At 37.0% G+C, this 22,043-nt stretch overlaps 1 protein-coding gene across 1 annotated transcript in view; it reads right to left on the minus strand.

Moving 5' to 3' along the window:
- Window positions 1–221: 221 nt before the first annotated feature.
- LOC122353137 (paralemmin-2-like) overlaps window positions 222–22,043 on the minus strand; it is a 40,446-nt gene continuing 18,624 nt past the window's right edge. Inside the window, 7 exon segments of the mRNA XM_043251049.1 lie at window positions 222–260; window positions 263–928; window positions 2,668–2,769; window positions 3,275–3,296; window positions 3,809–3,923; window positions 14,037–14,167; window positions 17,532–17,612. Of these exon segments, the coding sequence (XP_043106984.1) occupies window positions 229–260; window positions 263–928; window positions 2,668–2,769; window positions 3,275–3,296; window positions 3,809–3,923; window positions 14,037–14,167; window positions 17,532–17,612 (1,149 nt within the window). The 3' untranslated portion in view covers window positions 222–228.

Below are 22,043 nucleotides of genomic sequence, written 5' to 3' on the forward strand. Positions count from 1 at the left end.
GAGGTGTATCTATTATCCAGCAAATCTTCTCCTAAAGATGTTCCCTCTGAATCGCACAACCTTACATCAAGAGAATCGGACGATCTGTGGAAAAACAGGTCAGAAAGAGCGAAGCCAACTTCTCTCACGTCACAGAGGTGGAGGTGCTGTTAGTAACAGGGTGAGATTTGTTTTTAAGGAAGGCAGAGCCTTGGTGAATGCTCAGGAAAGAGAGTTGCGGGAGAAAGGTCACATGACAGCACAGCACTGGCAGCGTTTTTCTTTTCAATACCTGTGGGTGGCAGTTCCTTGGTCGAGCTTTCATCTTTGCCTTCTGAGGACAGTTCGGTGGTATCGGACAGAGGCCGGCCCGACACAAGGTCAGCGGCGTTTCCATCGATGGTGGAGATATCAGTGACGGTCTTCTCCCGAAGAGATTTCTCATCGTCCTCATCGATTAGGACGATCTCAGCCTTGATGGTGCCGTCGAAGCCAAGCAGCTTCTTGGATTCCTCCTCGTCCTCGACGCTGTGGTAGCCCATGAAGATCATGGTCACCGGTTTGTCGGCAGAGGCCTGTGGAGTCTCCGTGACCTCACCTTGGTAGCCTTTCCTCGGGGATTGTTTGTGGTCTTGCTTGGAGCTGACCTGTCCTGTAGTTGTCTGGGGCTCAGCGGGTGTGACGGTGACCCGGGCTCCGTCGCTTCGTTGCTGGGACTGGCCCACTTGTTGCATGAGCTCGTCCACCTCGCCGGGGCTCCAGGGGTGCGTGCCATTCTCCAGTGTTGTAGATCCCCCAGAACGCACCTCGTAGATCACTTTGCGGCCGTCGTCGTAGACTTTGACGCCCCTCTGGTGAGCGTCACGTGGGCTGACCGCAGAGGCCGAGAGGATCTTGCTTTCACCCGTTTTCCGGTCCTTCTCGACGCTGATCTCCATGGCGTATAATGCTTGGGGAAGAGTGCAGATGATTGTGGGTTAATGTCTACTCAGGGTGGCCTATCATGCATTACTGAAATGTGGCATGCTTGTTATTAATGGGTTTTCAGTGATGACACTACATCCATGCAATATTTGTACAGTCTCTAAATTGGCATTGAAATCAGAACCAAAAACAAATTCAACCTACCCTTTGCACTGTTATTACGCTGTTGCCAGTAACCGCTGTGCGTGATGTAAACTTAGTTGGCGACCACGCTCGACACATTTTCTTGATTTTACAGAAATGCACCATTACTCTTATATTATATTGACAAACTGCAGTCTTTGGAGTTTATTAAAAGTAGCTTCCATTGCTTGGCAATATCACGAAAAAAACAAAAAACACCCAGAGCTATTTGTGAGGCAGCTAATTTGATTTATCTACACCAGTGGTTCTAAAGTGGAAGCTTGCAACCTAAAAATAGGTTGCAGGGGGAAAAATACTAATGCAAATAATGAAAATGCAACTAACCATAAAATTGTGCAGCTAAAGACAGATAAAGCACTCTTTTAAAAAACAGCTGCATGACATATAGCTGTAACACTTTATTTAGCAGTTTACACCGATTAGTTGCTTATTAGTATGCATATTACCAGAATATTAGTCATTTATTGTTGCTAATTAAGCACATATTAATGTCGTAGTTAGCTTTTTTATTCTAATTGCAGGTAATGTAATATCAATGAAATGTATAGTTTAATTACAATATTCTAAATGTACTAAATTAATCTTTACAAATGTGTATTACTAATATTTTTTCAATAAATGACATACAAATTTAAATGGAAATTATATTGAGGCGTATTTTAGTGTTTATCATGCTTATCAGTACATTTTAACCAAATTTAAAAGGCAATAGAATTATAAAATGACATATTTGTATTAAATATTTAAGAGGGGGACATACAAAACACTAAGTAATTGTATGTATTGTACATTTAAACTATAATACATTTTAATTTAACTGCAATTAACACACTTAAGTATATTTTTACGTATATAAGTATATAATTTTCATAACAAAAGCTGTGTGTCTAATTAAATTATGATATTTTAGCTTATTTATTTGGAATTGCAAGTTCTTAATTGCCCTAGTGACTGTTGGTAAATCACATGCTAATAACATTTGCTTATTTATGAGCCAGTACAGTTCGTATTAATAATAATAAAGTTTGAGGCTTAATTTGAAGTACATTCTGTATGGTAACTATTAGTTGCATTTTATAACTCGATTTCCAATATAAAATCTACTTTTGAGATTAAACCACTTGAGAACCACTGATAAGCCATTTATATAGAATGTACGAAATAATGAAATCAAACTCAAAGATTTTTGTTTTTATAGCTCTGCAACATTGTTCTATTCATTTCCATACCATTTCTACAGCGAGACATGAACTAGATGTGTTTGACTCATCTCCATCACATCACAGGTCTGCTTTCTCTCTGGAATGCTCATTAGCGCCTGCTCAGCAAAAGCAGGTGTCACAGCTGTCCAAATATCTCAGTTTAAACCTTTGAGATGTTGGTGACCAGTTACCCTACTGTGCATAGATTGCGAAATACACCATGTTGTCCGTTGGCTTACACGAATGCGCTGCGGTGAGTAACTGCGCCATCTGTAATCTACATTACCGTACCCTCTTTTGGCCTCGGCCCAAACCGTGACCAGCCCAGCCCACTCCCACATGCCCAACAAGCACCTACCAGATTTTCTTGGCGGTTGCTGATCCCCTGAAGCTGAGACGGGAGTTTGGGAGTTCAGTTCTGGGAGGTCCGGGATCTGGGAGCAGTTGTAATTCACCGCATCTGTCCGGTGGAGAGCAGAAGAGAAACTAAAACTAGATTCCTGCATTCAAAAGCCCACCAATTTGCTCCCTCCTTCCAATCCCCGTACTAAACTGAGTTTCCCTCTCTCTCTCTCTCTCGCCCTTTTTTTTCCGTGAAGCAGCTGATTGCTTAGACAGCAAAAGCAACGCGAGTGAATTAGAGCATAACAATGGTGGGCTCTGGGTTGCAGGGATTCCCTGTGAATAGGTGGATCACGGTAAACAAAGTGCAGAGTCACTGGCGTATGTGTGGAGTTCAATAGTCTAGCTGAGGCAAGAGGGAAATGGTCCAAGAGGCTAAAGTTGGACCCCCCTGTCCGACAAATGATGTAGACAGACATGTGTTTGATTGATTATCTACCACTGTGCTGCTACCTTGGAAGTAACATCTGATGGATCACACAAATGTCCATGAACTTGGTACGAATTTGTATTCAGACTTAGTTTGCTACTACAGGACAAAAATGTGCATATGACTTCCATACCTCCATCTTGATTCTGAAGACTCTGTAGATAAAAAAACAAGACGCAGTGTGATTAGAAAAGATGACTCTGTAACATGCTCTTCTATGGTACTACAACAAAATATCGAAGTGGCTATAACTGGCTACTGTGCACAAATAAAAAATAATTATTACTTTTTAGAGCCATGTTGGTAATAACTGGTATCAAGGTGATTTGTCGGAAAGACTGTATTTTCTTTGAGTCTTGAGTTAGTAAGAAAACATGGCAAATAAAGCGTCTGGTTTGAACATAACTGACATCATAATTATGACTTTTCAACCCATAAATATGAACTTGAAAAGTGGACTTGAGTGTACTGTTAGTTACCCTCAAGTTCTCTCAGCAGAGTAACGTATTTCATCAGTTGAAACATTTACTCATCTTCTGTTACAGTAAAAGCCACTTGCTTTCATATTTTGTTGAATGAATGGTATTAAGACATTTTAGTTTAGTGGCTGAAGTGTCCATTCACTTTTGAGGCCACTCTGATGCATGTTCTTCTGAGGATCACGTACCTTCTGGAGATCTTCAATAGATCTCTCTGTTTCCCATGATCGCTCTCTGAGAACTTGTTCTTTAGCTGATATCTGTGATTCTTCATTCTCCAAAAGACTGATTTCTGATTCCAATCTACAAAAACCCACACACACAGACACACAAAAAATACAGCAAATGTAATTATTATTATTTGCATGCACGTACATACACGAATGAAATTTTTAGTAAATGCTAAAGACTTTAGAGACTTTCAATGGAGAAGTGCACCCAAATATATATATATATATATATATATATATATATATATATATATATATATATATATATATAATGATAAATGATAAAAATAATTATAGAAACTAGAGAATTGAAAACCTTACTATTCAAAATGTTGTTGTCTGTAAGATTTAATGAATTTTAAAGTGATTTTCTAATGTAATATATAAAAAATATACTCTGGAATACTATAACAATTCAGAAATGTCAATATCATTTAAATGGTTCAGAAATCATTCTAATATGCTAATTTACTAAGCATTTATTATTTTTATTATCAATGTTGCTTAATGTTTGTTAAAGTTTTTTAGAACTTTGTAACCAATAGTCAAAAGAAATCAAAAGAAAGAGCAGCATTTTTTGACACACCACTTTTTGTAGCATTGTAAATGTATTTACTTTGCAATTTAATGTTTTCACGCTTAACAAAATATATAATTGAAATCTTACATACCCCAAGCACCTGAACACTTATGCATTTACAATTACACATAACAAAAGCTGTTTTCTGTCCCAAGCACAAAGCTATTATACGGCTTCAGGGTAGTTTTAATATATAGTGAAAAGATACCTTTATGCTTTTTGGAGTAAATATTTTTTCAATGCAAACAAAGCAGAATACACATTCTGCTAAAAATATAATTTTGCCTTCCACGGAGGAAACAAAATCAGTGCTCTTTATTCCCTGATGAAAAATGAGAACCATAAAACCAAATCTCCTGTTTACTGTATCATGTCTTTGAACTTCAAGTGTGTTTTTTTTTCAGGCGTACAGATGTGCTGCCCATTGAGTGTATTCGCCGCATGGAATGCAGTCGTGTGCACACATTGTGGAAGTGAATGAGACACATCCCTTCAGTGTCAGTTAACCCATGCATATCTCTCTTTTCCCAGCGGAATCCATTCTCACTCATTCTGAATGCTGGCAGCCAATGAGGAAGCTGCCGGCGGAGGAACCTCGCTGCCTCCGCCCATGAGAATTTCCTGCTATTGTTTGGATCTCTGAGGTTACGTGGTCTGCAATAACAAAAGAGAAGAAGCCTTCCCACGATTCCTGATGAAAATTACATTTACAAAAGGACATGTGCTATCTATGTATACAAACATAATGGATGGCCATGAATGCATCAACATGTGGCACTGTCTGAACTTCTTGTTTGAAATTCAATTAAAGGAACCCCACTGGTTTTTCTAAAACTTGAAAAGAGCTCCCAAAGACTGTAAATAACCAAAAATAAACAAAAAACAAAAGTAGTCTATTTGATATTGAGTATGTTTTGAGAGAAAGAATGCGGCTTAGACATTCTGTGAAACAACTCTTTTTTTGTTTCTGATTACTTATTATGGAAACTTAAAAAAAGAATTTACTGCATTAATTGCAATTTACTGAATATGTATTATAGTATTAAATGCAGTTGGATTAACCCACTTTGGCCACTTCTATGTATTGAAATATTTTTGTATTTGTTTGTATTATACATAGTAATTATGAAGATGCAATTCAAAACCTATGAAATGCATTAACTTCAAATGTGATATTTGCACTTAAGTGCACTATGACAAACGATTATTAAAACAATGATTATGTATGCACTTCAAAATTGATATTATAACAAAGTGCAGTTTTCAAAAGCGTGTTAAGAAACAATGAAATACTCTATATTTAAATATTTAAATGCCCTCAAGTGTTTTATTAATATTGTATTTTTTCTGCAACTACGTTTTTTAAAAATACTTTTAAAATGTGATGTGCACTACAAGTTCACAATACAGTTAAGCACACTTCTTTTTCAGAACATGATGGACATCACTGTGGGTGAACCGTTTCTTTAACATCTGTGGGCAACAAGAACAATTGTGCGTTTTAATCATAGCTCGGTAATGAGGGTTGCCTGCAGTAGAATGTATTTATGCTGTATTGGTGCAAGCCTAATTAGTGATCAGTGGAGAACAATTAGCTGGAGGCGTCTAACGATGAGTCTCGCTCAAGATGGGAGAAATACACACACACACACACACACTTTGGGTGAACACTTTTATTTTGTACTAACTTTTTAGTTCTACTAACTATGAGTAACTTTGCGACTACATGTCATCTAGCAGTCATTAGAGTATTCAACCATCTGCTTAACATCTGCTAACACTTTATTTTGATGGTCTTCTATGGATGTTATACTTTGCAAGCGCATGTCAACTTATCCTACTAACCCTACGACTCTACTAATACTTTAATGAAAGTTAGTCGGCATACAGTTGCAAAGTTAGTTAAAGTCAACAGAAGGAAACACAAGAATGGCTACGTTATGGATACGTGTAACAAAGTCAAAGACCCGAGTCTTCAAGGCCCTCTAGTGATTGAATCATGATATAGCATGTTTCAAGATGTGTAAGACTAACACATCTCTCAGACAAGCTTATATCTATATATCATAGTTTATATCATAGGGTCGGGTAGGAAAAAAGATTGGTAACACTTTAGAGTGTCCGTGTTAGACATGTACTTACTAATAACAATAAATTATGCAGAGTTACATGCAGGTAACCCAAAACCAAAGCCCAAACCTAACCCTAACCATATAGTAAGTATACATGTAGTAAACTGTTATTACACTTTAAAATAAAGTATGACAAAAGATTTATAGCAGTCCATTTCACACGTTACACTTTGATATAACATTGAAATAATTATGATTTATTAAAGGGACAAAGCCATAAGTCAAAATATATGTTTTAAGATTGAAAATATGTTTTACATTTAAGTAAAGGTGGGAGGAGAGAGAGAAGAATGAAAAGCAGAAACGTTTTTAGTCCCAATTTATAGTTTAAAGAAACTGATTTGATAATTGCAGTAAATTACAGCAATTAATCAACTGTAATTAATAAAATGACAACACAAACATAAATGAATTGCTCCAACCTGACATTAAAAAATTGATTATTATGTACAATAATTGCAAGTTAACTCTTATTGTGCTCACTTGTTCAAAAGGTGTTACAAAATATCATGGTTTTCATTTTAAATATAAGTTTGGAGAACAAAAAAAAAGAGATTTATTGGAATTTTGACTTTCATGAGAATATTTTGAGAATATTTTATGCCTTAAATAGATTAATCACATGAACTTTTTTGGATGTATATAGGTTCGTGACTCGTGTCCAAATCTCTGAAAGAACAAGCACAACTATGAATGGAGCATTTCTGTGAGCTATAATTGTGTGAGCACACACGGTTGTGATTGAACACATAAGGCCCTTTCACTAGCTGTGTGTTTTCTTTAATAACTGCTAACATGGAGACTTCCATGTGCAAATACCTAAAACACGAGTTTGTTCAGTAAAGTGTGAAAAGTCTGATTTGAACCAAATTATTTGAAATTATTAAGCAGATTTCTCAGTTATTTAATATTTCAGTGTTAGTTTTTCCATTACAGAGAGGTCCCTTCATTCCATGCCTGTAAGCTGTGATGGGTGTTGACCATGACTCATTTAAAAGCAGATTTTCCCCATTTTCTTTTCCAAAGCTCCAAAGTCCGAGGTCAAGAGTGCATCTTGTGCTGCGTCTGGATGAGCTCATTCAGGTCTCACACCCACCGCTGACTTCCTGCATCATTTCTCACGCTTCCTGACTGCGTACATCACTTTCTCCTTTTGGTTATTTCCACTATTCTCTTTGGTGATTCTCATTTGGATTATTATGACTGTATTATACTGAAAGTATTGTAATACAATGAATGTATGACATATGATTTTATTTAAATCATCTTAAATTACTCAACAGCATTAAATAATTACATACGGTTTATTACATTTCATTACAGTAGGACAAGTGCAAAAAAATTATAATTTTGGAATGGGTTCAAACTGGCATGCGTATTTGCTGTATTGACCAACAGAAAAGTTCCTTGGTTTGAAAGTGACTTCTTCATACATCACCATTATACTGATCTTAGACCTTTTTTTTTACATTTTTCAACTTTTGCTGCACATTTTTGTGTAAATACTTGTTTTTGTGTAATTTATGAATACCAAGTAAACAGTACATTGTTATTAATAAAAATAAATCAAAAGTTCTGAAAGTCTTCCATGCCATTGACTAGCTGTCTTGTAATTTCTCACCTTTATTTTCTGCTCCCTCCTCCTCCCCAGCACCACCTGCCATAACCTACTACAGGTTCCCTTTTGTGTTGAAGGAGGATGTTTGACCTTCATACAGTCTTGTAAAGTGGTTTGAAAAAGTGTTGACCTCCTTTTTTTGCATGTTTGTCACGTTATGAAGAGAAAACTATATCCAAGCCCTGTGTGAAAAAGTGCTTGCCCCCTAAACCGAGTAACTGGTTGGCCACCAACTACAATCAATTGTTTGTATCTTTACACAATTGTCATAATTCAGCCACATTGGAGGGTTTTTAGCATGAACTGTCTTTTTAAGGTCATGCTACAGCATCTCAATAGCATTCAGATCAGGACTTTGACTAGGCCACTCTAAAGTCTTCATTTTATTTTTCTTCAGTCATCCAGAGGTGGGCTTGCTGTGGTGTTTCAGATCATTGTCCTGCTGCAGAACTCAAGTTAAACTTCTCTTGTGGTCACAAACAGATGGCTGGACATTGTCCTTCAGGATTTTTTGGTAGACAGCAGAATTCATGGTTCCATTTATCACAGCAAATCTTCCAGGTCCTGAAGCAGCAAAACAGCCCCAGGCCATCACACTACCACCACCATATTTCACGGCTGGTATGATGTTCTTTTCTGAAATGCTGTGTTACTTTTATGCCAGATGTAATGGGATGCACACCTTCCAAAAAGTTTCATTTTTGTCTTGTTAGTCCACAGAGTATTTTTCTCCAAAGTCTTGGACATCATCTAGATGTTTTCTGGCAAAACTGAGACGAGCCTTTATGTTTTTTTTGCTAAGCAGAGGTTTTCATCTTGGAACTCTGCCATGCAGACCATTTATACCCAGTCTTTCTTATGGAGCAATCATGAACACTGACCTTAACTGAGGCAAGTGATGCCTGCAATTCTTTGGATGTTGTTGTGGCGTCTTTTGTGACCTCTTGGATGAGTCGTCGCTGCTCTCTTGGGGTCATTTTGGTTGGCAGGCCACTCCTGGGAAGGTTCACCACTGTTTTTGCCATTTGTGGATAATGGCTCTCACTGTGGTTTGCTGGAGTCCCAAAGCTTTAGAAATGGCTTTATAACCTTTTCCAGACTGATAGACCTAGATAAAGTTGTGGCAGGAGTCAGACGTGGGTGTGTCTAGAGACATTGAACTCAGGTGTGATGAAGCACAGTTACGTTATGGTTCAACAGGGGTATGACATTATGTGTGACAAACATGCAAAAAAAAAAAAAAAAATCAGGAAGGGAGTCAACACTTTTTCACACCACTGTAGTTTAGCAGAGCAATTATAAAAAAAAATGTCTTAAAATCGGCTTCATTTTGTCAATGCATAATATAATTTCTTCTAGTTTGGAGTTGAAATACGACCCTGAAATATATGAGCTGTTTTTTGTGTTATTCACACATTTGTAATCATTCCAATATCTATGATGTGAGGTCCTGTGTTCAGCCAGAGTCCATCAGCAGTAGAGCAACCTCCATAATTCATGTTCCCATGACAACAGAGATTGATTGCTTCCTGTCCAGTTAAGCAGATGTCAAATGTGAATGGCTGTAAGGAAATCGCTTAGACTTGCGTCTTTGTCGCAACTGTAATTATGAGGCAACAACATAGAGATTCAACTCTGAGGTGTCCTCAGACTGAGATATGACTTGTTTCTAAGGCAACGCTCATTATGAAAAAATAAATCCATGTGTGACCATGTTGACAGCAAAATATTGCATAAATTTACCTCAATATTCTCTCACTAAATACTGAAGAAAATGAAAGTGCTCCAGTTAACAGCGGAAATTGAAATAGTACTGATCTAAACCAAAACACACACATACACACACACACACACAGTTATTTTAAATAAACTAAATGATAACTAAAATTATATAAATAAAATAATAAAAAATGCAATTGCAATTCATTTTTAAAGAAGTCTACACACTAAAGTAGTGAAGCACAAAAAAATTAAACTTAAATAAAATGTATATTTTAAAATGTTTAATTATTTTAAATAAAAACTACAATAATATCTCAATAAAAATTTAAGTAATTTAAAACTTAAATATTTTTCATGCTGACTGAGGAAGCTCCATGCTCAGCCCAAACAGGGGAAGAAATTCAGTAGCTCACGATGTTAAGAGGTCTCAGCAATAGCCAGCCTTATCTATAACAGTGATGTGATGTTTATTTTTACGTCTCTCTTTCTTCCAGTGCGAAAGGAGAGACCTTACACTTTCTTTTCACCATATTAGGAGCTCGTATCACACAGTTGTATAAACAGTGTGTGTGCAGATGTGTCAGGGAGGTGCTTTAAGACTGAGTTAGTACCATGTCAACGCCACATTTTTCTTGGAAAGCCTGGTAGTTAGAGCTTTACTTTAGACTCAGTGGCTGGGACGTCTTCTGTAATGATAAGTTTTTAAGAGAGGTCTGTCCTCGCAAGAGATGCACTGCTGTTTAGCCCAGGCTATAGTTAAAACCACCAGCGCAATACAGCCAAAACCATTTACCATAAGCTTAGTTTCAATGCTTTGTCATTATTTTGTTCAGTTTTTTTGCATATTAAGCAGGCAGGCATAACCTCATGCTTTGCGTTTTCAGTGTGATACAGTAATGTATCAGTTAGGATGATTTGTTTAAGACTATATTTGCATATTTCTAAATTATAGACTTCTGTTGGTAATACTGCTCGGTCTGCCGTCAGTCAAACTTTTGCAGGTGTAGTCTAAAGACACATTCCCACTCACAATCCTCTTATTTTAGACTAAAAGTATTTCTTAGCTTTAAACTGTTGCTTCTTCTTTTTTTTTTTTTTTTTACCAGTGAGGAAGTCATCTTGTCTGAATCAGGAGAAAATTCTGCAGAACTCAAGCATAGTTCACAAGCCAAAAGAGCTAAAAAAAAACGATGTGGGTGGATTTTTATGTGAGAGACAACATGAGATGGACTTTTTATTAGTGTTACTACAAATTATAGACTCATGTTTTCAACCTCATTGGAAATATGTTTCTCTACCTGCATTGCTGCGAAACTCCAAAAACGTGTATATGAATCTCTGCAGTTTGCCACAACTGTTCTTCTTTATCGCACAAAGTATGATTCGCAGGTCCACAGTTTCGATTAACAAAGCCTACTTTTTTCATAATTACTTGAGGAATGTCGTGAATTCAAACATGCTATGACATCTAAAAAACGTTTGCTAACTCAGTAGGCTAGTTTGGTGGCTAACGTGATACTACTTTACACTTAGTCGATGAAGAGCGACGTTTTGACAAAACAAAATAGCTCAAATCTGCATTAGGTTGTTAAAATGGCACAGTTGTATCAACAAATGCGCTTTTATGCCACTTTTGCATTTGTTAACACTATCGGGTAGATTTAGGATTGGTTTGGTGTAAAGGACATTTCCAACATGATTGGGCATTAACTTTTAGTGACACTCTTTGAATATTTGAATTATGAACCTCCACAATATGTGTCTGCAGCTACATATACAAACGTAGCAATATGTGCCAATGTAACAAAAACCTGCCAGGGTCATGCATTGAACTCACCCCTCATGTGTTGTTTTATCACCCCTCACCAGATGGTTCACTTTGAAACTGCCATGAAACGTTTATTAAGTTACATAATAATGCTGCTGCAGAAAAGAAAGTTGAACACTTCATTCTTTTTTATCAACCCTGGAAAAAATGAGTCTTGAGTGCCATTTATTTTGGAGGATCTCCTCTGCAGGGTACAGAAATAGCCAGCAGCCACTCCCTCAGTCTCCATACTCCTGCCACAGAGACGTTCATTCCTCTCAGCATCCAGACAGAGAGATTTCTGTGTGAATCTCCCCTGCCCTGTCAGCCCTGGAAATATTACCTGCCGCACACAACCAGCCCAGCTGCACAATGAGCATTTAACTACATTACCCTTCCAATGACAGATGGAAGCTCACAGCCCAAATAATCCTCCTGACAAAGAGTAGCTCAAATATGTAACTCAAATATGCTTTATTACGTTAAGTCTAGACTCAGTTACCTGTTGGGTCGTCACTGACAGTGAAGGTTCTGGTAAAAAAAAAAAGATACTGTTTTTTTGGTCCATGATTCACACTATTTAATAAAGTCTGTGATCGTTGGTTAGTTCTTAATGTTTGCATCTGTGTCCCACTAACCTCACCAAGCAAAACTTGCAGAACTATCTGCAAACTGTTTGGTCCAAATAGCTGTTTATTTTGGACAAGAACCAGACAGGAAGAGACTGTCTAACTAACATATAAAATGTCCAACCACTCTTTATCTGAAGTTGATGCCATAATAATAGACCAGTGTGGGAAAAAAGTTCAAAAAAACGCTTGAATAACTCTCAGAAATATTCTTCTGAACTTTCAACATAATACAGTTTTTGAAATATAATTGGTTGCCCACATTAGCCCTGTTCTAGTATCCACCATCAAGATTCCATGCATTCTAATTACGCTGGTGTGATGTAAATAATTTTAGACACCACTTTGTTTACCTTCGAAAAATTCAAAGACGACATCCTGGGCAGAGAGGAAACCCATCCTAGAGACTTAATGAAATCTAAACATTGAAGTGGACATTCCATGGATGACATCATGGAAGAGTAAATTAGCAATCAACTTGATGATGGAATTCAGAGCGTCCACTCATCATAAGAGCATCATCCACTTCAATCACAACTGATTACATAATCACTTCTGAGGACCAAAAGGTAAAACATAACTTATGTAATATGAGTTTTACAATCCAAACATCTTCCAAATACTCCCACACAGCTCACTTGAATCAACTGAATAACAATTGATTGCTTCAAAACCAGAAAAACTGTTAGTCCTCCGTATAACATTTCAAACTCTTGAGTTTTCATCAAACATTCAGAGGCCTTCAGACGTTCAACTTTAGCCTTTAAACATATTAAGAGAGAAATCAAAAGACCCTGCAGGTCTTCTCTAAAAAAGCGCACTTAAACTAATTTCAGTTATATTGGAATGTTCCAATGTTCCAACACTTATTATTGGAATATTGGCTGCTAATATTGGCCCCTGGTGATCTGGGCCATGGGAACTTCTGTACCAAATGAACGGAAAATAATGTGCAGTTAATAAACACTCATGGAAAGATATATTCTATTAGTTTATGCTCATGTTCGTCTGTTTCTTGTGTATCTTAACACTTCAAGATGCTAAATCTATTTAAGTTACGTCTAATCTTTTAAACGTTTTGGGAAGGATCTCATCTCTGGCCAGTATCAATGATTCATTAGACTTTATAGTCTCCTTTATGATTATGTTCATCTGTTTTTTTGCATACTTTTCTATTTCTATAATTCTCAATGTTTAAATTTTGCAAGTGATTACCTTCAAGCATTATCAGCTGATTAACCTACGTTACAGCCACAGTTAGTATCATGTGTACTGCTCCTTGCATGATTTATCTGGTTTTCTAGTCACAACATCTTGTTTTCGAAGCAATAGTGCCGTGTAATTATCAAAATATCCCGCTGCAGTGCAATCGATTGAAACACACATTGGTTTGGCAATGCATCCCATATGAGGATCCTTAAAACGGCATCTGCAGAGGTTCAAATACGTCTACCAGATGAGCTTGAAGGAAATCAGCTTTGAAGTTCTCATAATTAAAAGCAAAGCTGAGCAGAAATACAGATCCCACTGAAGTCTGGAGGAAATGACTCCAGTGTTTGGAACAGTGGTTGCTTAATGGATGCTATTGCAGGAAATAAACATATAACCCCAAAAACATCCCTTATTTTGTAAGATGAGATCAGTGGAAAGTGTTCAGTAAACACCGTGTTATTTTTCATCAGAAATAGATTACTGTACCTATGAATAGCATCTTCTAGTGTCTTAGCGTGATGTTCGTCTTGCTCAACCTGTTTTCTCCGGCCTTCTTCTTCCTCTTGTGGCACCGCTGGTGTCCCCTGGAGAAGCCACCTCTCCCTCATGGCTTTGGACTGTAAGACAGGTAAAACATTTTCTATGGTCAGGTCATTTATCTAGATCAGATGTTATTTTTAGGTGTTTCACAAAGGTGTTTGGGATTGCCAAAAGTATTAGTACTGCAAGATGTGTGACTCTCGAGTAAGTTTGTGCATAATACAGTTTGCAGGAGACAATCAGCTTTTCTGTTCTCAACTGTGAATATTGTCTTTAACCAGACTGGCAATAGAGTGCTGGAAAAATTAGTCCTAAATAGTTAGAATTTTAGCACTTGTGGTTGTCACGTTCTCTGGACTTGTGTTATTGTTTTGTCGTGGTGCCATGTTCCGTGTGACCTAATTTAGTTAATTGTCTTCAGCTGTGTATAGTTAATTTAGTCATTTACCCGGTGTATTTAAGTCCTGTGTTTTCAGTTCCATTGGTCCGATCTCGTCCTTATTTGCGTGTGGTTATCATCCTGTCTGCCTGCCTGCGTTTATATTGTTTATTTTCATCGTCTGAATAGATTAAAACGCTTTATTTTCATTTATACTAGTCGTGTGCTCTCCTGCTTATCACACCCCTGACAGTGGTTCAATTATCCTAAAGTCGATGGATTTTTTGAGGGTGAATACCTCATTCAATGACAAAATACATCAGTATTAGTTGTCTTGAAAAAGGCATTTGCTGACAAGTGGCATCCAAAACAACAGAACATATTATTATAGTTGAAACAACATAATCCTGTGAATAAGCCCATGTGAGGTGGAGGTTCAGTTCTTAAGTAACCAGCAACAGCTTCGGTTTTTTTGTATGTATTTAAAGCATTAGCTGGTCTCCAAGTCGGACAAGCAAGTTTTAAATATGTTGTTGTGGCGTTAATATTATGCGCCATATTGCACATTTTCACAGCAGTTTAAATGGAAGTGTCCAGTGACACTCAAAAATATGTTTGGTACCTTGTTAAAAATGACTTTGCTGATGCAGTTGTGCTATTTCAACTTCCTTCTACTCAGACTTGAGCTATTTTTTTGTAAGTGTAGTTACGCCGTATTGCTTGAGTTACTGAGCAAATGTGAAGCTATGAAGATCTGCTGAACTGAAGTTAGACCACGTGTGGTTTAAAAAGTTTTAGCAGTGTAAACCACAAAGCTTAGCGGCTAGAGCACTGTGAAAGACAACTGGATCTAAAATCTCTATTTCTGTGAACTTGCAAAACTATGTCTGTGAGTTTCAGTTACAGAATGGACAGACAATCAATATTTCACAGTAAACTGCATTTACCGTTACAAAGCTGCTGGGAGAATGCAGCCTAAATGTACCATCTAAAGCTAAAACTGTACTTAGTTTATACTTTAGTCAGCTCATTATTGTGTGGATTGTGGCTTCCCACAGAAAAAAAAACTGTGCATTGTTTGACATTTAAGTTCAGAATATAAATGTCACATGTTGCCACATTCTCGTGTAAACTTGAATATATTTATATACTGTCCAACGTGAACAGCTGTTAAGAAAGTCACCAGCTGTGGCTGAGCTGACTCTGCACGAGCTATGTGAGCTATGAAGTCTTTCAAGACCCCTTACGCCTAGTCATCACCTCCACGAAGGGCAACCGCAGGAACTCAGGACTGTTTCACAAGCTGCTGAAAGTATGCAGGAGACGGCACCGTCTTGGATTACAAGACTACCCACATGTTTGGCTTAAAAAGACTTGAGGCAGTGCTTCAAGATTGTTTTCATAAAAGAATTTCCAGATTTCGGATTTTCATAACTTGACAATCACATTATATTCTTAGAAGTTTGCTTATAAAAAGTAATTTTATGGCTTAGTGCATGGTTCTCTGGGATATTTGATTGTAATTGGCCAATCTTTGTAATATATCTTTGGCCAATCATATATATAGTATGCTGTTCTGTGTATAATATTAGAAGCTAACTGGTCTAAATATAACTCTGTCAGATTTAATTTATTAGGTTATGGAGTCATGTAATGAGTGTAATTATATATGGTCATTTCGAGCACCCAGTGGCATTATTTTGCAGTAGTGGTTGGTTGCCTGTATATTATACAGTTGCATAATAGCTACTCTCAGGATTAATAAGTATTTTTCCCAATTAATTTTCCATTTAAAAATATTTAAAAATCAGACAAAAAGACAGAAGACTGAGTACATTAACAGGAAAGAATCACAACCCCATTAAGCACAGCAAATAACATAAGCAAATATAAAATGATGATAAAACTATCAACCACTTTGATTTAGGAATCTGACCGTTGTCCTTTTATTTTAAAATCTTGTGTTTTGTTTAGCATCTGGACAGCAAATTTCATCCCTTTATAGGAGAAAATAAATAGATCTACAATTTTTCTGTTGGTACTCAAAATCTAGACATTGCAGCTGTACTTTCCGATGAGAACTTGCTTCAGAAGCCCATAACACCCACTACTAAACAAACATCTCTCTTCCTGGATATGGCGCTCTTTTTAGTCAAATCCTCGCTTTATATTCAGCCCTTCTAAAAACATTCACTTCCTTTTCTTTACAGTACACATTCACACTAAGATTGCCCAGAATTTACACATATGATTAGCTACAGCAAACGTCAGTGCTGTTGTGTGCTGGAACACAAGCAGTCGATGTTATCTTTTTAGTCTCTTTACAAAAGTCTAACAGTACTACGGCGTTATCAAATCTTTTACAGTCATTGAGAATAAGTGTTTCTTTTCCCTGAGTCCTTTTCTCCTGAGGCCTAGACAAAATCTCTTTCATGAGTGACTTTAAACCAAAGGCTGTGTTTTTTGTATAAACTAACTGCCATAAAATTCGGGCGATAACACCGGAGAGCAGTTCTGGTTAAATGAGGCAAACCCCTGGCTATCTGATAACACACTCTTGTGCTGCTAGAGCTGATTCAGACATGTTCCCCTGACGCGGACTCGCACAGAGGGAAAAACCACTATCATCAGGACAAAAATTAACATCTCTAGTAAAGTCTAAATCTAATTTTGATTCCACCATCATAGACTCATTGTATAATGAGCGATTCAGGAGTGAAGATGCTCTATGGATTTACTGTACCTTCAAAACGTACTTTGATTGACATTCGCATTTGTTTGCTGCAAGAGATGCAATGAATCCAAGCTGCTCTCCAAAGATAACTTATTCTGAGTTAACAAGTTATGAGAAATGTGTTATATTTACAAAGGTGCAAATGCTATGGCATCAACTGAAGCTTCATTGCGTTGAGTTCAAATTCAGACCCAAAATCTTGATGTGAAATGGACTCAATAATCCACATCTCTTTTGTGAAATTACCCTATAAGATAACTTTGGAGAGCAAAAAACACTTGTATGTCAATGCAGGAAAACATATTGAAAGTTTTTTTTTTTTGTTTACCTTAAAATGTTGAAGTTGTAGAACAAGTTCATCGAGTTGTCGCCTTTTGTCCTCTATCTCGGCTTGTCTTTTCCGTTTTTCCTGAAAATAGAATTTGCGTTTGTTATATCGCTGAGAGTACGATTTTTAGTGACAAACATTTTGTGTGACAATGAGACAAATAATTTCAGCTTAGTTAGGATGGCCACAGGATTCTTGAATTTCCTAAAATGTCTGGGTTTTGGCTTTGTTTTTCTAGTGACAAACATCATACATTTTCTGTATGTGTTTTGCATTGTTTTAATTATTCTCTGTCAATCCCACATCCCTAAGACAAGATTGGTCAATTATGCACAATACTGGCACGCTATTGGTCAAGCTGGCATGCAAAAAAATGCATGTTTGCTTAGTAGTGCATGCAATACGTTTAAACTAAATGTAATAGAAGCTTGTTTGACCAATATATCTAGAGTTTTTATTGTTTGAGCTTTATTTGTGATGTATATTGTATTGTCATATAAAGCAAGCATAATTAGCCTTTCGCCTGTTCATAGCTAAATACTTAAGCAGCTGTTTCACTTCTAACAACAACTGACTAAAAACAGGAAGTCATCAATTTCAAATACATAGCTTCACAGGGGCAGAAATAATTGTTTAGGCTGTTAAACATGTCGAGCACCATAGACATTTTTCTTCAGAAAAAGTGACAATATGATCCACTGGAACAACACATTTGAAAAAGTTTGTCCACAACTTTGCAACAACGTATATAATATCACATCACATCACATCACATCACATCACATCAAATTATAACATTAAACTCCAAGTTTTTGACGGCTGGCCTTTGCAGGTGATCTAATTCTTATTCACTTTACATGACCAGAGAAGCCCTCAGAGGGAAACTGAGCCATATATGTAGGTTAGCGAAGTTGAGCGTGTTCAAATATCTTGGCTGGCTCTGACACAGTTTCACGAGCGCATTCCTGCAGTCAGTGTGAGCTCCGCAGAGGGAAAAACGATATGTTATCCAGATGTGAACAAATGTGCCTCTAAAAATGGACCCTTACATATCCGCCAGTGAGTAATGCCACTGGATTTTACATGAAAGCTAACTGTTAATGGTTTTCGTGTCTACTTTTCAAAGCTGAGCACTGAAACTGAAACATAATCCCTGATTTTGAGAAAGAGTAGGATATGATTACCTTTTACTCCAGAGAAACCGATTAGGTGTTCATTTAAAAACCATATAAATGTAAAAATCTGACCAGAAACTTCCAGCAACAGATTTTATTTTATTTTTTTTTTTTTTTTTTTTACACGTTTTATACTTTTTTTATGCATTTTATAAATCATTTATGTGTGCATCACAAGAGAAAACTGTCTTGAAAGACCTTTTTAATAGCAAATTATCACTACCGAGGACAAAAGCTTACTAAGAATACTAAGTGAAACTCTAACTCCGTTTACTATGGAGTAACAATAATGTGTCTTTCGCATTTACTGTATATTTATGTGTGTGTTTGTATATGAAAGTGGTTTGACTATGGAGATGATGAATACTAATGACATCCTGTTGAAATAACACATGAACAGCACGCAGGAGAACACAGAAAAAACAATGCAGAAGCCGAGAGATTGTTTTGGCATCAGATCTTATGCCCCATTGTGAACAGTCATGCCAACTGGAAGTGCTCACAACGTGTCTGTGTAACTTTATTCATCTGGGCCAAGAAAGTCATCTCAATAATCTGTAAAATATACGCTTTGTAGGATGATTATCGTTCTGGCACCTGAAATATAAACTCTGGTACGCTGGAATAATCATTTTTTAATTCCAAATGAAATTATTTCAGGAAAGACTGTAAATATAAGGCTTAACTGTAAAACAAACACACTTCTGGTTGAAACTGATTATACGCAGTCACCTCTTTTTTTATGCGATTCAGCTTGGACAATTTTTATGCCTTTTTATGCAACCTGGTCTCATAAATATATGTAACTTTCAAAGAAAAATGTCCACTGAGTGGTTCTAAAAACACAGGTTTAATATGTGAACCCTGGCACGTTTTTAGTATGTTGACATAGGTAAGTATTGCTATATTTTTATTGCGTCGCTTCAGTTACATATTGTGATGGTTCAAAATTCGAATATCTGGGGACCATCTCTAAAACTTAATGCTCTATTATGAAATATGCCCTACACCCAATCAACCCTAAACCTACCTGATAGTGTTAACAAATGCAAAACTAATAGATAATGTTGTTGATGATGTTAATGCAACTTTGCCATTTCAACTTTGATCATTTTGTTGAACCGTAGTTACACTGGATTCCAGGTTTCCAGTGCAACCCAGTATAATGTAAATTCAGGAAGTGACACTGAATCATCAAAACGGTCAGAAAAGCAGCTTCTTTTAAATGTCCCAAAATATTTGAGTAAAATAAGAACTAATATATATGCAAATTTGGTAACTGATTTAGGGAACACTATTCACTATTAATCAGTTGCTTATTAGCATACAAATTACTATCATTTTGGCTATATTAACTCTAAACATAAACACAACGACTGCCTTACTATCAATAAGCAGCAAATTCAAATATAAATACTGTATATATTCCAGATTTTTGGGTCTTTTAGATAATTTCAAATGTGCAACAAAGCATGACAAACGCAGATGCTTCTTTAATGTGCATCACAACAACGTCAACTCTGAATCTATGCAAGCAATTTCTCATGTGATGGCAGGGCTGTAATTACACCGGCAGAACGTTCGTCACTGGTTACATGCCCTACGGACTGACACGACACTCCACGCCTCTCTCATCTGGACAGATAACTAAAGCCAGATCTATTTCACACCGAGTATGCGACACATGCCAGAGTTCAGAGTAATATACAGGAATAGGCCTGCAGCAAGTGTCATTCCTCACTACGGACACGTAAGCTGTGGCCCAAACATCTCGAAATATCCCTCACGCGGAGGCTCATTTCCAGACAGAGCGTAGCATCTGTAAAGAATTGGGCATACGAGTTGAGCATGAAAACAGGTAATAAAAACGCTCAGTGACGTTGAGCCTGTTGGGCTGGTGAGACCCAAACAATGAGGATTTGTTTCCCAGCTCAAATGGAAAACATCTGCATGGCGGTATTAAAGCCTCCCCCTCCATTTCTACTGATGCCATCGAACACCCGAGGGCCTCTCTTCAGTTCACTCGATTTCTCTTTTGCTACAGACAAAATATAAGAGACTTCCTGAGATCTACAGTTTAACAGAAACAATTGGAAATGCACAGAGGATGTCGCTACAACCGAGTCTAAGTTCAGAGGGTAAAAATCCTGGCCATGTACTCCTACGCAGGACACATTCCCTCCCTGACAACTACAGCTTCCCATGTTGTCTGGGAAGGGCTTGATGCTTACTGTTTTCTCAAGGAGTACATACAATTCTTCACAGTGAGGACTGATCAAACAGAGAGAAGCTACGAGAGTTTACTTTTAATTAAATGCAATACACAATTTGCAGCATAACCAAAATACCAATAATAGGGAATAAAAATGGATAATGAAAAATGGAAAAATAGACTTTGAATACACAGGGGCTCTTGTCTTGAAATTTAACATGACATTTTAATGTCATATGTGCTTGGATAAGTCTGTAGAAATACTTAGATGTGCTGTGTTAATAAAGAGGGACTTTCCTTACAAGAGTTCTGAATTAAGCATTGCATTGTGTTTTAGGGTTGAAGGAAATGTCGTAAAATTAATTAAAATGTACTGGTTTCGAAAAACAATGAAAACAGTATTCTGAATAGACATTACGCATATTTCAACGTTTTTTTTATTCTTACAGCGTAGAAGCTTCATGGTGGTCTGTGATTAGGATGTGATGTACTTTCATACTACTTGGTCATTCACAGTGAAGTACACAAGTATGCCAGTTTGGGAGGAAGCCATGACCTAGGAGCCAATGAGTCACAGCACACGGACTCCAAATTTTTGTTGAGATTGAAAAACAGTCCATTTCTTCTGTTGCGACCAATGACCCGAGCTGTCAAACTATGTGTCACTGTTGACTCCTACAACTGACGCCTCCAGTGCAAGCAATGCTGACATTTCTGATTGAAATGCTCTTCAACAAAGACTAACTAATATAATGGATAATTTTTTATTTGCTCAGTTATATTTTTCTTTAAAGCAATAGGAGAGCAGATTCAGTAGAGAGCAAATTGGCTTAAGTTTCCATAGACTTTAGCAATGACTCGCATGCAAATGTTACAAATCTCAACATGAAATCTAATGTTTTCATTAAATACTTCTGACCAGTATGCCATTCACATCAATTTAATAGCTCTATGCTCTTATTGAAGACATACAAGAGTGAGAGCATCCTTTTTCCCCAAGAAATGTTAGTAGAAGCATCTGCTAACAGCTAACAAAAACATAGCTACTAAGTTATGAAAGACCAAAATTTGAGCGCTCATTTTTTTGTGTTCATTGTGTATTTTATTTGCTAAAACTTGTCTTAC

Source organism: Puntigrus tetrazona, chromosome 10, assembly GCF_018831695.1.
Source record: "Puntigrus tetrazona isolate hp1 chromosome 10, ASM1883169v1, whole genome shotgun sequence".
Classification (NCBI taxonomy): domain Eukaryota; kingdom Metazoa; phylum Chordata; class Actinopteri; order Cypriniformes; family Cyprinidae; genus Puntigrus; species Puntigrus tetrazona.